General features: G+C 38.7%; 1 protein-coding gene across 5 annotated transcripts in view; it reads left to right on the top strand.

Annotated features, from left to right (window-relative positions):
• Positions 1-4,003: 4,003 nt before the first annotated feature.
• The window catches only part of ksr (kinase suppressor of ras), a 341,876-nt gene continuing 328,818 nt past the window's right edge, over positions 4,004-17,061 (top strand). For all 5 annotated transcript variants that reach the window (XM_090373903.1, XM_090373901.1, XM_090373904.1 and 2 more), the window contains exon 1: positions 4,004-4,313. In XM_090373903.1, the coding sequence (XP_090230029.1) occupies positions 4,155-4,313 (159 nt within the window). In that variant the 5' untranslated portion in view covers positions 4,004-4,154. The remainder of the gene's footprint in view (positions 4,314-17,061) is intronic.

The following is a 17,061-nucleotide window of genomic DNA, read 5'->3' as shown; positions in this document are numbered from 1 at the left end:
TTGAAAATGGCAGAAGGTTATCAAATTGTAGCAGGGTGCTTAATGATTTTGTAATAACTGAGAGAAAAGTGAAGGAGAAATTGTTGAAGTTAAACGTAAGAAAAGCACCTGGGGCGGATGGGATCGATACAGTTATATTAAAGAAGGCGGCAAAGCAACAAAGCAAACCCTTAGCCATGGTTATGAGAGCATCCTTGGGTTCACGGGAGATCCCCACGGACTGGAGTTGTGCAAATGTATCCCCAATTCACAAAGGGGGATCGAAGGGTGACACAAATAATTACTGACAAATTAGATTAACTTCTGTTCCCGATAAAATAATGGAGTCACTGGTTAAAGACGCACTGCAGGATCTTCTAGACAAGGCTGCAGCAATAAGTCAGACACAGCATTGGTTTGCTTAGGGAAAGTCCTGTCTGACAAATTTCAAAGGATATTATGATGTGGTTACAAAATGAACTGGATGCACAAAATAATTTTCATATGATACACTTGGATTTCAGAAAAACTTACACTGTTGCGCTTATAAGACTGCTGTACAAATTGGAGCGGAATGGTATTGAGAATAAGTTGCTACAATGGATAAAAGAATGTTTGAGCGGGAGAAGACAGAGGGTGGTAGTCAATGGGTGCTGCTCTTCGTGGACTAATCTTATTAGTGGAGTCCCACAGGGTTTGGTGTTGGGTCCACCGTTGTTTTGTATATTTATCAATGATATTGATGAAGGTGTATCAGGCTTAGTTTCGAAGTTTGCAAATGATACAAAGTTGACAGGGTTGTTAATGACAGTAATTGCAGTGGGTTATTGCAACAGATCTAGAAAATTTGGGCAGATGGGCTACGAAGTGGCAACTTACACTGTTGTAAGTTAACACAAGTAGTTGCTCTTGACATCTCAAAGGCTTTTGATCGTGTTTGGCATAAAGGTCTTCTAAACAAGCTTCCATCTTATGGTTTGCCAACTGTTTTTAATAATTGGTTATTCAGTTTTCTCTCTGATTGCTCACTGAGGGTGATGGTAGATCGCTCTCTGTCTTCTGACTTCTCCACTAATACCGGTGTCCCCCAAGGTTCATTTCTCTCCTCCATTCTTTTCCTTTTGTATATTAGCATTAGCATTAGTAGAGGCATTTGAAGTAAGAAAACAAGCTTATGCAGCATCAGCCAAAAAAAAAAAAAAAAAAAAAAAACCAATTCCACTTCACCCCTCTGTTCGTTCAAAATACCTGTCCAACTGAGCCTTAAACTTATTTAGGCTATCAACTTCCACGACAAGGGATGGAAGTCTGTTCCACCAACCAACCACCCACCCGCTGGCTAAAGGCAAATTTCCGCATGTCTATCCTACACCTGTCTTTCCTCAATTTGAATTTATGCCCTCTCAGGTGATTATTCTGAGCGAGAGGAAGAATCCCGTCAGCATTGAGCATGCTCAAACCATTCAAGGCCTTATACACCTCTATCAGATCTCCTCGCTGGTGCCTAGTCTCCAGACACTGTAATTTGCAAAACTTAAGCCTTTCTTCGTAAGAGCACCCCTTTGTTCCATTCACTAGTCTTGTTGCCCTTCTCTGTACTCGTTCCAGCAGCTCTACATCCTTCTTGAAATGAGGCCTCCAGACCCGTATACAGTACTCTAGGTGTGGCCTGACCATTGCCATATCAATGACCTTCTTCCATTGACTGGAAATCCTATCCATAGTTTTGCCGATGATAGCACATTGCATTCAACTTTCCATTTTGAGAAACCTTGTCCTGCTCAATCAGCTTTAACTTCTCGAAAATCTGCTACCAATTCCTTAAATGCCGATCTTAAGGTAATTCTCCAGTGGGAGAACGACAACTTAGTTTATTTCAACCCTTCTAAAACTCAGTCTTGTCTTATATCTCGCAAAAAGGATTCTTCTGCTCCTATGCTTATCTTTAGTGACACTCCGATTTCTTGGCAAAATGATATATCTCTTTTGGGGATTACCCTGACTTCTAATCTCTCTTGGCACAAGCACATTACAAATATTGCTTCCTCTGCATCTAAAAAACTTGGTTTTCACTTTCGCTCTCGGCGTTACTTTTCTTCCAAACAGCTGCTCACTCTGTATAAATCGCAAATCCGCCCTGCCATAGAATATTGTTCCCACATCTGGGGTGGTGCCCCCAAAACCTCTCTCAGGCTTCTTGATTCCATTCAGAAGAGGGCAGTTAGGTTAATTAATGATTCATCTCTGACAGAGTCTCTCCACTCGCTTTCACATAGACGTACTGTTTCTGCTGCATGCCTCTTCTACAGATACTTCCATGGGCACTGTTCTTCTGAATTGGCTTCTATAATTCCTGCTCTCTCTTTCAAAACAGTCCGAACACGTGCCGCCACCAGCCAACATCCATTTACTGTCCAACTTCAAACCCACAGAACCAACTTTTCATCTTCTTCATTTATTCATTTAACTGCCATTTTCTGGAACACCTTCCTTCATACGTATTTCCCGAAAATTACAATCTACAGAAGTTCAAGTCCAATGTCAACAAATATCTTCTTTCGTCTTCTCAACCTCCAACTCAAGCACGGTACTAAGTACTATAGGTTCTAATTCCGCTCGTGTTTGGGGTTCACATAAAAAAAAAAAAAAAAAAATTGAAGTTTAACATTGAAAAATGCAAAATACTGCATATGGGTAGAAGTAACCCCAGAGAAACTTACCAACTGTGTGGTACTACACGTAAGGAGGTTGAAAATGAAAAAGACGTGGGAGTAATTGGGCAGTGAGATATGAAGTTTTTTGACAATGCAGCAGGCTGCCAGGGCAGGTTATGTGGTGTTCTGAATGATATACAGGAATTTTGTTAGCACGGAAAAGGAGATGATTGTCCCTCTGTATAAGGAATAAGGCAATGGTCAGGCCACGCCTTGACTACTTGGTGCAGGTCTGGAGGCCTCATTTTAGGAAGGATGCAGATTTGCTTGGTCGTGTACAGAGAAGGGCAACAAGATTGAGGAAATGAAGGGATCTTCTTATCAGGAAAGGCTTAAGTTCTGCTAATTGCAGCAGCTGGAGACTAGGCACCTGCGAGGTGATCTGATTGAGGTGTATAAGGCCTTGAATGGGTTGAGAACGCTGAATTCTGATGGGATTCTTCCACTTGTTCAGATTACGGACCTAAGGGGCATGAATTGAAATTGAGGAAGGACAGATGTTGAATAGATGTGCGTACATTTGCCTTTAGCCAGCGGTTGGTTAATTGCTGGAACAAACTTCCATCTGTCGTTGTGGAAGTTGATAGGTTAAATAAATTTAAGGAGGTACTGGTCAAATATTTAGAGGGGATTGTTTTGTAATTTTTTTTTTTTTTTTTTTTTTGGCTGATGTTGCATAAGCTCGTACGCTTGCTTTCTTGCATCACATGCCACTACTACTACCTGAAAAAGGTCAATAAAAATTCCTCACGCCATCGGCGGAACTCGAACTTAGGTCTCTTCCTATCTCACAGAAGTTATTATTATTATTATTATTAGCCATAAGTTTACAGATAAAGGAACCTGTTACAGGAACCTATAACAATGAAACACATCTTGGGAAGTGAATCGAACATAGATGAATTTTTGTCCTTTGTAAAGAAGATAAGGATGTTCTCTGGCCTCTTAAAAACTTGAAACTATTATATTAAGAATTCTAAAGGCACGATGTAACCCCTTGTTCGAAATCCTTCAACAACAAAAACAACAACAATACCTCAATGTTAGGAAATTATTCATTAAACAGAATATAATTTCGATTTTTAACTCTCCCTCCCCACCTCAAAATATGGGGTATTCGTAACTATGTAACGAGTTTATTTCGAAGTCTTTATATAAAATAAGACAAAATAATGAAGTTATCATATGAATTTTTATAAATAATATATAAAAAAGTATAAATTGAAAAGCTTTTAGGTGCTGAGAATGCATCAGCCGGATTTTGTTTGGCGTTGCATTAACAGTTCTCGGAGTATAACGAACGTGGAACGGCGTGAGCGGTATCAATCATGGCCGGCTCGTCTTAGGCTTAGTAAGGATGGAACAAATAAGTTCCATAATTAAGTTTATATTGCTTATGCCCACTGCCTGTTGTCATCATGAGAGTATACCTCTTAACTTTAAGAAATTCCAACTAGCAGCATGGCAGACAGAGAAGGGGAAAACGCTGTGCAAAAAGCGATAGAGGCGTGTACTACAGCTCAAGCTATGATCGACATCAATGCTGAACATCTTGATGGGTTGCGGACTCAGTGCGCTACAAGTGCTGAATTGACTCAACACGAAATCAGAACCCTGGAAGTAAGTTTCTCACTTCTTTATATAAGGGTGCGTGAAGAACAAAATAAAAATATTTATTAATAGCGGAAAATGAATTCATTTTATTAGTTCTGTACCACCTTTAGAGATATCCTCCGTCAAAAGCCATTTAACTTTTTTTGTTTGTTTTCTTTCCCTTTACCAGTTACGTCAAAATGTGTTTGTTTAAATACAACAAAATTAATATGACATTCGAACAGCTGAGTAGTATATACATTATAAGTGTAAATTCATAATACTGTGATAGCCACGAGTAGTCCTTTAATGTTAATATTGAAATGCTTTTGTTATTTATTAACTTCAATTTCACTTTTTTTGTTAAAACATTTTACTTAGGCCGCCGTGTAAATCATTTTAATAGTATAATATTTCCATTTCTTTTCTACATGCTGCCCCTGAAACCTTTATTGAAACCGTGAATGTTGCCATATTCATGTACCATTTCATTTTTGGATTGATAATATCTACATCAGGCTCTCAACAAAGTGTGATATAGAGTTTATTTTAGTGTGTTTTATTAAGTGTATTTTTAGTAAGTGTATTTAATAAAATACACTTAATACACTATTAAGTGTATTTTAGTAACATATTCTCAGTAGGTTAAATTTCTTAATAACCATTCACTGCAATATGATATAAATGAAGTAGAAATAAAAAATAAAAAAAAAAATGCAGAACAATCCATTTTATTTGTTGCACAAAACAGTAGTATCTAACCATATTTGCATCACAAGTGCTTGCTGTATGCAAATTACTTTATTTTTCATTAATAACATGTGATGTTTTGCATTATGTATAAATTTTGGAAAATTTAATGCACAGGCCATAATCCTCATGGGTTTTGATAATTAACTATATAGTATCAGTGTAAATATACCATAGTTAACCCATATATTTGAACTACGTATGTAGCGTAGAGGGCATCGTTTTAATTGTATCTCATAATGTGGTTGCCTTCACAACGAGATAGCTATTATTGCATTACTTCAAATAAATAATGCTTCTCTAGTAGAGAAGACTACTGTTATTTATTTTCAGCAGTACCACCGCCCAGACAATCGTTTCAAAGCTGTGCAGCTTCATCATCAGTGGGCGGGCAGGTACCCAGGTAATACAACAAGCCATCATAGTTGCGAAGTTATATCCACATTATGAGAGATGCCAAAAGGGTGTGGTGGTAATGTATTTGGAAAATTAAATGCACAGGGCATAATCCTTATGGGTTTTGATAATTACCTATATAGTATTGGTGTAAATACACCATAGTTAATCCATATTCTGTTTGGGTCCTTGAGGTTGTCACAGACATTCTCTCAGATATGCCAGACAAGCTGTTCTTGCTACCTGGGAGTCTAAAACGCTGATGGAACTGATATTCGGGTGACACTTAAGTCAAGTGGACCCAATTTCGGCGAAGTTCGGACGGTCTATGATAGCCAAATCCTCTGCTTGCACCTTCACGATGGTGGGACTGTTAGTAATCCTGGGTATAACCTCCATGCTGAAGTACATGGTGGGTGACCACCCAGGTGTGAACCATTGTAAGCAGAGGTTGAGGTGTGGCGCCCACACCACATGGAGGAACACCGACCCTCTATGTTACCAGGCAGTACTAGGTGGTAGATGACTCTCATCAACCGGTGAAATACCACCACTTTGCTTATTGGAGGCTTGAAGTGGTGGAACCCATGTATAGTCTCTAGAGCTAAGTTCCGGCCAACCCTTCCCTATCTCTTCCATCATGCAGTATAATTGATGATTTTTGAGGTTATGATGAATGTCGTGGCGAGATCCAATATTCCTTACATTTCGAGGGTACAGCTCTAAAACGGTGTTCGCAGGCCGGCCGCTAGATAGTACACCGGACCAAACCTATTGGTAAATTTCTAGGAGGCTTCCGGATCAGCTAGTGTATAATCTTGCTACCTCTACTCTGCCAGATAGTGACTGGAGGGAGTCTGAGTTGTGTGTATGCGGGGAGCACTGTCGAGGCCATGTTATGTCAAGGATCTGGGTATATTCTTACCACGTGTACGCCATATCCAAAAATTTCATTACTTCATACAGCATGTCCAACCCACTTTTTCTTACCATTGAATACAACACCATGAACTGTCAAACTAATAGAGCAAGCTTATCTGCGAAAAGATCTAAACCTCCCAAGGACTTCCTAATTAATTTCACAAATATACGTGGTCTCAATTCTAATCTCAACGATGTCCATTTCCACTTGCAGTCTGCCAAACCCCATGTACTTTTTCTGACAGAATCTCAGTTATCGGTTGATTCAACTACTGCTCATCTCAGATGTCCAAATTATTCGCTGTATGATTCCCTTTGCCTCAAAGGTGGTACTTGTGCATATGTCTGTTCTGATATTCCCTGTCAGAGACTTGGCAATTTGGAATCTCCTCTCTTTGATCTTCTCTGGCTTAAAATCTCTCTACCTCATTGTGTCAAATTCATCTGTTGTCTCTACCGTTCTCCCAACTCCACTAATCACTTGGAGCTCTTTGACTTCCTCTCTTTGCAACTTGACTTTCTCCAGTCCAACTTTCCTAACAGTGAGGTAATTTTCCTTGGTGATTTTAACGTTCACAACTCCAGCTGGCTTCCGTTTTCTAGTTACACCGACCCAGCAGGTCGAGATGCTGAGGCTTTTGCAATTACTAACGACCTAGCACAGATTGTTCATTTACCTACAAGAATTCCGGACAATCCTAATCATACAGCCAATACGCTTGATCTTTTTCACACACACAACCCTTCTAAGTACAAGGTCGAAGTGAGAGGTCCTTTAGGCACTTCAGATCACAACTTGGTGATTGTCTCTTCTCCAATGGAACCTTTATCTCATGGCTATTCCCAACCTCGTATTGTTTGGCATTACAAGAATGCAAAATGGGATGACCTGCGAGACTTCTTTTCTTCTTTTCCTTGGTCTGATTACTGTTTCAAAACTTCTGATGTCAACGTTTGCCCAGATCGTGTCAGTGAAATTATTCTTGCAGGAATGGAATCCTTTATCCCACACTCCACTTTAAAATCTCGTCCTTTATTTAAACCTTGGTTCTCCAACAAATGTACTAAGGCTGTCCAAGAGAAGAATGTTGCATATCGTAATTGGCTTGTTTCTAATTCTTCAGTTTCATTTTCTGCCTACACCAAAGCTCGCAACAATTGTAAAGCAGTTATTAATCAGTCCAAACTAGAGTTTGAACAGGCTAAGAGTAGAAAACTTGCTTCTTGCCCTAATGGTAGCCGAGCATTCTGGTCTCTTGCCAAAGCTATTGGCCGCAACTTTTGCCCATCTCTGCTCCCACCTCTGTCCAAACCAGATGGTTCTGTTGTCACTTCAGCCAAGGATAAAGCTGAACTGCTAGCATCCCATTTTTCTTCCAGCTCATGTATTAATGATCTTGGTAAAACACCTCCCACCATTCCCAACACGCTCCATTCAATGCCTCCTGGTCTTCTGTCAAAATTATATCAGAAGGATCTTGATGAATCTTGATGCTAAGAAAGCTCCAGGTCCTGATGGTATTTCTCCACTTGTTCTCAAAACCTGTGCTCCTGAACTTACTCCTATTCTTTGCCGCCTTTTTTCACTTTCTTATTCCAAAGGTGTTTTTCCTTCTGCTTGAAAATTTGCTCATATCCAGCCAGTTCCTAAAATGGGTGACAAATCCCTCTGATCCAATTATCGTCCCATTGCAATTACTTCTACTCTTTCTAAAGTAATGGAGAAATCAATTAACCGGCAACTCTTAAACTACCTAGAAACCTTCCGTCTGATCAACGATCGCTAGTATGGATTCCGTCAGTGTCGATCCACTGGTGATATTCTGGCTTATGTTACCCATTTATGGACTAATTCAATGGAAAGGTTCGGTGAAACACAAGTAGTTGCTCTTGACATCTCAAAGGCTTTTGATCGTGTTTGGCATAAAGGTCTTCTAAACAAGCTTCCATCTTATGGTTTGCCAACTGTTTTTAGTAATTGGTTATCCAGTTTTCTCTCTGATCGCTCACTGAGGGTGATGGTAGATGGCTCTCTGTCTTCTAACTTCTCCACTAATGCCGGTGTTCCCCAAGGTTCAGTTCTTTCCCCCACTCTTTTCCTCTTGTATATCAATGACCTTCTTCCATTGACTGGAAATCCTATCCATAGTTTTGCCGATGATAGCACATTGCATTCAACTTTCCATTTTGAGAAACCTTGTCCTGCTCAATCAGCTTCAACTTCTCGAAAATCTGCTGCCAATTCCTTAAATGCCGATCTTCAGGTAATTCTCCAGTGGGGCAAAGACAACTTAGTTGATTTCAACCCTTCTAAAACTCAGTCTTGTCTTATATCTCGCAAAAAGGATTCTTCTGCTCCTATGCTTATCTTTAGTGACACTCCGATTTCTTGGCAAAATGATATATGTCTTTTGGGGATTACCCTGACTTCTAATCTCTCTTGGCACAAGCACATTACGAATATTGCTTCCTCTGCATCTAAAAAACTTGGTTTTCTCTTTCGCTCTTGGCGTTACTTTTCTTCCAAACAGCTGCTCACTCTGTATAAATTGCAAATCCGCCCTGCATGGAATATTGTTCTCACATCTGGGGTGGTGCCCCAAAACCTCTCTCAGGCTTCTTGATTCCATTCAGATGAGGGCAGTTAGGTTAATTAATGATTCATCTCTAACAGAGTCTCTCCACTCGCTTTCTCATAGACGTACTGTTTCTGCTGCATGCCTGTTCTACAGATACTTCCATGGGCACTGTTCTTCTGAATTGGCTTCTATAATTCCTGCTCTCTCTTTCAAAACAGTCCGAACACGTGCCGCCACCAGCCAACATCCATGTACTGTCCAACTTCAAACCCACAGAACCAACTTTTCATCTTCCTCATTTATTCGTTCTACTGTCGTTTTCTGGAACAACCTTCCTTCATACGTATTTCCTGAAAATTACAATCTACAGAAGTTCAAGTCCAATGTCAACAAATATCTTCTTTCGTCTTCTCAACCTCCAACCCAAGCACGGTACTAAGTACTATAGGTTCTAATACCTCTCGTGTTTGGGGTTCTCATAAAAAAAAAAAAATATATATATATATATTTGAACTACGTGTGTAGCGTAGAGGGCATATAACACGCATAATGATGCCCACTGATGAAGAAGTTATATCCACATTATGAGAGATGCCTTTTGGCATCTCTCATAATGTGGATATAACTTCGCAACTGTGATGGCTTATTGTATTACCTGGGTACCTGCCTGCCCACTGATGATGAAGCCGCACAGCTTCGAAACGATCGTCTGGGTGGTGGTGCTGCTGAAAATAAATAACAGTAGTCTTCTCTACTAGAGAAGCATTATTTGAAGTAATGCAATAGTAGCTATCTAGATGTGAAGGCAACCACATTGAGATACAATTAAAACGATGCCCTCTATGCTATATACGTAGTTCAAATATATGGGTTAACTATGGTGTATTTACACCGATACTATATATTTAATTATGTATAAATATAAAACACTCCAGAATATTGTCTGGGCAAACGTGAATAAGACTTGGTTTTAAATATAAATATATATAAAAAATTAAAAAAATTGTTCTGCGAGTGGTCAGGGTTCACAGGTTCCTTAGAGACTGTGGTATTCCCATAGACCTTGCCATCTGAGACTAAATGAAGTTTAAATTTAGTGGAATCTCAACACATTGCCAATATAGATTCATACAGTACTGGCAGTTTTGATAATATAAAATTGTTAATTTTAAAATACAGGATTTCCAGTATTGTTTTAAGTTTAGGAATTAAGAAATGATTAATTTTCTAATTCTAACATTTCAATAATTCACAACACATAGCATATGTTTTTTTCAGTAATTTAATTAATCATTGCAATGATAATGTATCATCTTCCCTTTCAAATAATTAGTTTGCAAGTCTTTGGAAACATCTGAAGATTACACTATAGGATCTATCTCTTGATCTCAAATAAAAAGAATTATTGTTTGCACAATAACACTGAATTAAGTTTGAAAGGATGAAGCATAAAAAAAATTATAACCTTGCAATTAGAAGTTCTGCCGCCACCACTATTCTCTTTCATTAGCATTTGTAAAGGCACATAATGTAATAAAGCAAGTTTATATAGCATCAGCCAAAAAAAAAAAAAAACAAAAAACCTTCATTTCACCCATTCACTCGCTCCAAATGTTTCTCTACATGATAGATTCACCTTGAATCTATTTAAGTTATCAACTTCTACGACAGATGGAAGTTTGTTCTAGCAATCAATAGACTTTAAGACTTGGTTCCATTTGGCTATCGCATATTTAAACTGGGATGGTCCAAGGTGTGTGTGTGCGTGTGCACTGCTGTTGTGCTGAGCATGATAGGGGACATGCTAGACCTAGACATCTACAGTGGCTACTAAACAACATTATATTTATATAACTTTTAAATAAAATAACGTGGGTTTAGCTGGACGTATTTTCAAAGTTAGTATTGTGTGTTAACAGGTATTAAATTTTAATATTGTGTAAAATACATGTATTTTAAATGAAGTAGTATCCTATTTTAAATAGATATTTCGAGGAAAGATTATCTGATTTGTCACTGTTGTCTATCGAACATGAAGTATTAGATGAAATTGATGTACATAAAATAATAAGAATCTTTACTTCAAAAAAAAAACCAGAAAAGTGCAGTATTTGTAAAATTTTGTATTTTGTTAATTAATTTTATTGCACTGTTTTTCTTAACATTGGTAATACGTATATTTTAATGTTTATATGATGTTCCTTTTCAAGTAATTTAATAAATAATTTAAATAAAATATAAGTGCTCAAGGCATAATATTATTTTATTTAAGTATTATCTTGCACATCTTTTGGCATCTCTCATATTATCAGAATAACTTCACAACTGGGTTGGCATGACTGCAACACCAGGGTACCTGCCCACCCACCGAGGATAGGCCAATAAGCCTCGAAATGGTGCTGTCTGGGAATAAGTAAAAACCACTGAGATATAGTCTTCTCTATTAGTGAAGTGTTACTTATTCGAGGTAGTGCCATATGCTTTACGGAAAAGTGGCCCCTCGCATTTTGTCCCCATCACATTTCGCCCCCAGCACATTTTCAATGATGAGTAGGTTACAAAAATGTAAATACAGTCAATTCTTGATAACTCGAATTTTTTTTTATTGAAGTCCCAGTCCCTTTAGTAGAGATTCAATGTTAAACTCTCTCGATTACTCGAACTGAACTTCCAATAACTCTAACTTTTCCGAACAAATTTTCAAAATTACATTTGTGTACAAATTGTCACATAGCCTTTAATTTCTCCCCTTTTCTATGTCTTCAGGCTTCTCTTTCCATTGTGAAAGGATTAACAGTTCCATTAATGCTTTCACAATGGCAAGAATACATACGTGACCACGAGGGTGATAGTCACGTGGTTAGTGACGGACGTGGGGGGAAAGAACAGTGACTAATCTTATAGGAGTCTTTTCAGTAACAAGTGAATCTTGTTCTGATTTGTCTAAATTCAAACAATAAAAGTTCCTGCATCTGGCTCTCCTCACGTTTCCTGGTGCAGTGGACAGCGTGCATTTGCTGTTTTCGCCGCCTCATTATCAGCGGTGCATCGTGGGAACAAGCTGAGCATTGAAGGCAGTGCAATATCTGCATATTATTTTTGCATTTTGATTGATTAATCCTGTGTGTACAATGGCAAAAAGTGTTTTGTCAATAAGAGGCAAAAGAAAATTGGTAGATGATGACAACCACATTTACGTGTTTTCAAAGAGAACTCTAGATGAAAAACATGGAATCTGGATTTGTGAAAAAAGTTCCACCTGCAAAGGGCGTGTTTGGACAGAGGGTTTGGAAGCCCCAGTTGTGAAAGTTGTAACTAAACATAACCATGCAGCTCAAACTGCAAGGTCGGAAGCATTGCAATTGATTGGTCAAATACGGCAACATTCAACAACCACGAACGAATGGCCACAGCAAATTGTTCCATCAGTAATTGCAGAGGCTCATGCCAATGTCACGGCATTACTTCCTAAAAAGGATTCACTTAAACGAACCATTCATCATGTTCGATGCAACAATGGTACTCCTGCTTTACCGAGCAATCTCCAGGACCTAGTAATTCCACAAAATTATCAAGAAATTATCATCGATGGCAGTGTACAACAGTTTTTGATGTATGATTCTCAGGACGAACTGCTCCCGGGTTGCATGCTTATTTTTTCCACTAGTAACAATCTTTAGTTATTGGCATGTAGCCAGGAGTGGTTTTCTGATGGAACTTTTAGCACAGCACCCACGCATTTCCAGCAGCTTTATACAATTCATGTGGTTCAATTCAATGCAATTATTCCAGTGGTCTACGCTCTTCTCCCAAACAAAACTCGTGCCACATACGTCAAGTTGCTTCAAAAATTTAAAAATCTACAACCGGGTCTCCAACCCCAGCGACTTATTACAGATTTTGAACAAAGTGCCATGCAAGCCTTCCAACAAGAATTTCCTGGTATTGTAAATACCAGTTGTTTTTTTCATCTTTCCCAAAGCGTTTGGCGAAAGGTACAGAATTAAAAGTCCGATACGAACAAGACCAGGAATTTGCTCAGTGGATCCGAATGATTCCGGCATTGGCATTTATTCCTCCTGCTAATGTTATTCAAGCCACATACGTCGTGCCACATACGTCAAGTTGCTTCAAAAATTTAAAAATCTACAACCGGGTCTCCAACCCCAGCGACTTATTACAGATTTTGAACAAAGTGCCATGCAAGCCTTCCAACAAGAATTTCCTGGTATTGTAAATACCAGTTGTTTTTTTCATCTTTCCCAAAGCGTTTGGCGAAAGGTACAGAATGAAGGTACAGAATTAAAAGTCCGATACGAACAAGACCAGGAATTTGCTCATTGGATCCGAATGATTCCGGCATTGGCATTTATTCCTCCTGCTAATGTTATTCAAGCATTTGGAGATTTAGTTGAAGCTGATGACTTCCCCATTGAAGCTATGGTGATTGCAAACTACTTTGAAGATACATATATTGGAAGAAGACAGCGGAGAGGCCGGCAATTACCCATTTTTGCCATCAAATTGTGGAATGTTTACACATGAACACTGAATGATCAGCAATGTACTAACAACGGCGTGGAGGGGTGGCACAGGGGATTTCAGGAAACTTGTGCTACTTTATTCCCAAATATTTACCGATTCATTGATTCTTTAAAGAAACAACAAGGGCTACACAATTTCGAAATTACACAACTAATTGCCAGTAATTTAGGCAATCAAAGAAACAATTTCTGCTAGAATCAAAAGAATAGTCCAAGATTTTGAACTTAAATGAACTTAACATGTGAACTTAAATTTTTCCAAACAACAATCATAAATGAAACGAAAACTTCCTTTACAAAGATAACTCACCTCTTTGATAGCATTGTTATCATAACATACAATACAGATTTTTACCCACTCCGGGAATGTAGTGATTCTTTCCTGCTTATCAATTTAAATAGATATGATCCTATCCATGCCTCAACTTATGTCGTGCGCTCAACATCAATAGTGAATTGCTACCTGTGTTGCTGATCATTCAGTGTTCGTGTATAAACATTCCACAATTCAATGGCAAAAATGGGTAATTGCCGGCCTCTCCGCTGTCTTCTTCCAATATATGTATCTTCAAAGTAGTTTGCAATCACCATAGCTTCAATGGGGAAGTCATTAGCTTCCTTATGGGCAGTGAACAAGTCGGAGAATTTAGTAGTTTAAATGCTCTTTTGACATAGATGGAAAAAAATGCATTTCAAACTTTTATTGATATGAAAAGCTGTTAATAATTTTTTTTTAAGAAAAACTAGTCTCATCTGACATCCATTTATGTCTAAATTGGGATCAATATTTCTTAGTTGGTATGAAAGGCTTAGTAGCTTCTATGAGTACTTTTCTGAATGATTCCCATTTAGAATTTGCAGTTTGGTAACATTATCAGTTGATCCCAAATTGATGAAAAGAATTTCATCAGTTAATCAGCTGATGAGAAGAATTTAAAAAAGTAAGACAGTTTTACTTACCTTTTACAAAAGCAAAATCCATTCCTTTATGCTTTACAATAGTTACATTCGTGCACACACACAAATGGGTTTTTAATGTAACTCTTTAAAGGAAAAGTTCAAAGAGTTACACAGAAAAGAGGTATAGAGTAAATGAAATGGTTTCAGTGAAAGCAAGATTAATAAATTAGTTATGACAGATGCACCTAAATTAGCATTAGTAGAGGCATATGATGCAAGAAAGCAAGCTTATGCAGCATCAGCCAAAAAAAATCCCTTCCACTTCACCCCTCCGTTCGTTCGATATACCTGTCCAGCTGAGCCTTAAATTTTATTTAGGCTATCAACTTCCACAACGAGGGATGGAAGTCTGTTCCACCAACCAACTACCCACTGGCTAAAGGCAAATTTCCGCACATCTATCTTACATCTGTCTTTCCTCAATTTGAATTTATGTCCTCTCAGGTGATTATTCTGAGCAAGAGGCAGTATCCCATCAGCATTGAGCGTGCTCAAACCATTCAGGCTTTGTACACCTCTATCAGATCACCTCGCCGGTGCCTAGTCTCCAGACACTGTAATTTGCAAAACTTAAGCCTTTCTTCGTAAGGGCAACCCTTCGTTCCATTCACTAACCTTGTTGCCCTTCTCTGTACTCGTTCCAGCAGCTCTACATCCTTCTTGAAATGAGGCCTCCAGACCTGTATAGAGTACTCAAGGTGTGGCCTGACCATTGCCTTATACAAGGGAATAATCAGCTCCCTATCCCTGCTAGAAAAATTGCTGTATATCATTTATAAGACACTATGAGCTACTCTTGCAGCCCATCTGCACTGCTCAGAGAACTTCATATCTGCCTGCACAATTACCCCCAGGTCATTTTCATTCTCTACCACTATCAGTGTAGTACCACAGAGTTGATACGTTGCTCTGGGGTTGCTGTTTCCCATATGTAGTACTTTACATTTGTCAATGTTAAACTTCATTTGCCACCTCTCAGCCCATCTGCTCAACCTTTCCAGATCCTGTTTCCGCAGCATAGTGTCAGTAGGGTCCTTAACAACCCTGCCAACCTTTGTATCGTCTGCAAACTTGAACATTAAGCTTGATATACCATCATCAATATTATTTATAAATACAGAAAACAATAATGGACCCAATACTGAACCCTGAGGGACTCCACTAATAACATTAGTCTGCAGTGAGCAGTGTCCATTAATTACCACTCTTCTCCCCCTCAACCGTCCCTTTATCCATAGCAGCAATTTGCCTCCAATGCCACACTGCTCCAATTTGTGCAGCAGTCTTCCATGTGCAACAGTATCAAAAGCCTTTCTAAGATCCAATTATATAATATCAAAGTTATTCCCTGCATCCAGTTCTTTTGTGACTGCATCATAGTATCCAATCAAATTGGTCAAGCAAGACTTCCCCTTAACAAAACCATGCTGTGTCCGAGCTATAGCTGAAGTTTTGTCTAGATGATCCTGCAGTGCTTCTTTAACCAGTGCCTCCGTTAATTTTCCTGGAGCAGAAGTGAAACTCACAGGTCTATAATTACTTGTGTCAGCCTTTGATCCTCCTTTGTGAATTGGGGTCACATTTGCACATCTCCAGTCTGTGGGTACCTCCCCTGAGTCCAAGGAAACTCTCATAATTATGGCTAAGGGTTTGCTTACTTCCTTTGCTGCCTCCTTTAATATAACTGGATAGATCCCATCCACCCCAGGTGCCTTTCTTGTGTTTATCTTCAACAATTTCTCCTCCACTTTACTGTCAGTTATTACAAGATTCTCTACCTTACTGCCAGACTGAATACACCTCTGGCATTCCCCTCGCTGAATAACTCCTCATGTGAATGTCAATGCAAAATATTCTTTTAGTTTGTTAGCTACCTGAGCAGGATCATCAACAGTTGACCCGTCGATATCAAGTGGACCAATCTGATTCATCCCCATCCTTCTAGAGTTTACATATGTAAAGAACTCTTTGCTGTTTTTCTTTGCATCCCTTGCCAAAGATTTCTCGTAATCTGCCTTCGCCTGCCTAACCTCCTTTGTAACTTGGTTACAGATCAACTTGTATCTATCATAGGCTTCTGTGTCATGTGTTAATTTGTATGTATCCCATGCATTTTTCTTCTCTGCCGTATGTCTCATTTGTTATTACAAAATGTGAAAATTTAGGTCCCTTGAATTTTGTATTAACTTTGTATACATGCACCTGGTTATGCTATTAGTAACCCGTGTATTAGCTTGTTGCACGAGGACCTCCAGCATTTTTCTTTTTAGACTGCTGCATGACCAAATAGAAGTGGCATAAAAATGACTTTCACTTCTGTTTGCATCTGCTGCTAGTCTGTGTATCCCTCCGAATCCAACAGCTTTCCAAGCTACCTAACATTGCCTTGATAGCATGAGCAAATATTCTTGCACCCCTTCTGTTTAGGTATATCCCAACCCTGTAAAAAGAGTGTCCTGTTAACACTTGCTGCCAGTCAGAAAATGGTTTGAAAATAAAGGTGGCATCAAAAAGTGAATAATTTTGAAATATTTCTTGCTGAATTTTAAGATTATAAATCGGGTAACTTTTCAACAGGGTATTAGCTTTCTTGGACTAATTCTGGATATTTGAAGAACAAAATAT

The sequence above is a fragment of the Mastigoproctus giganteus genome, chromosome 5 (assembly GCF_048544385.1).
Source record: "Mastigoproctus giganteus isolate SK-2022 chromosome 5, ASM4854438v1, whole genome shotgun sequence".
Taxonomy (NCBI): Eukaryota; Metazoa; Arthropoda; class Arachnida; order Uropygi; family Thelyphonidae; genus Mastigoproctus; species Mastigoproctus giganteus.
The sequence above is the reverse complement of the archived record's forward strand: the minus strand, read 5'-3'. Positions and strand labels throughout refer to the sequence as shown.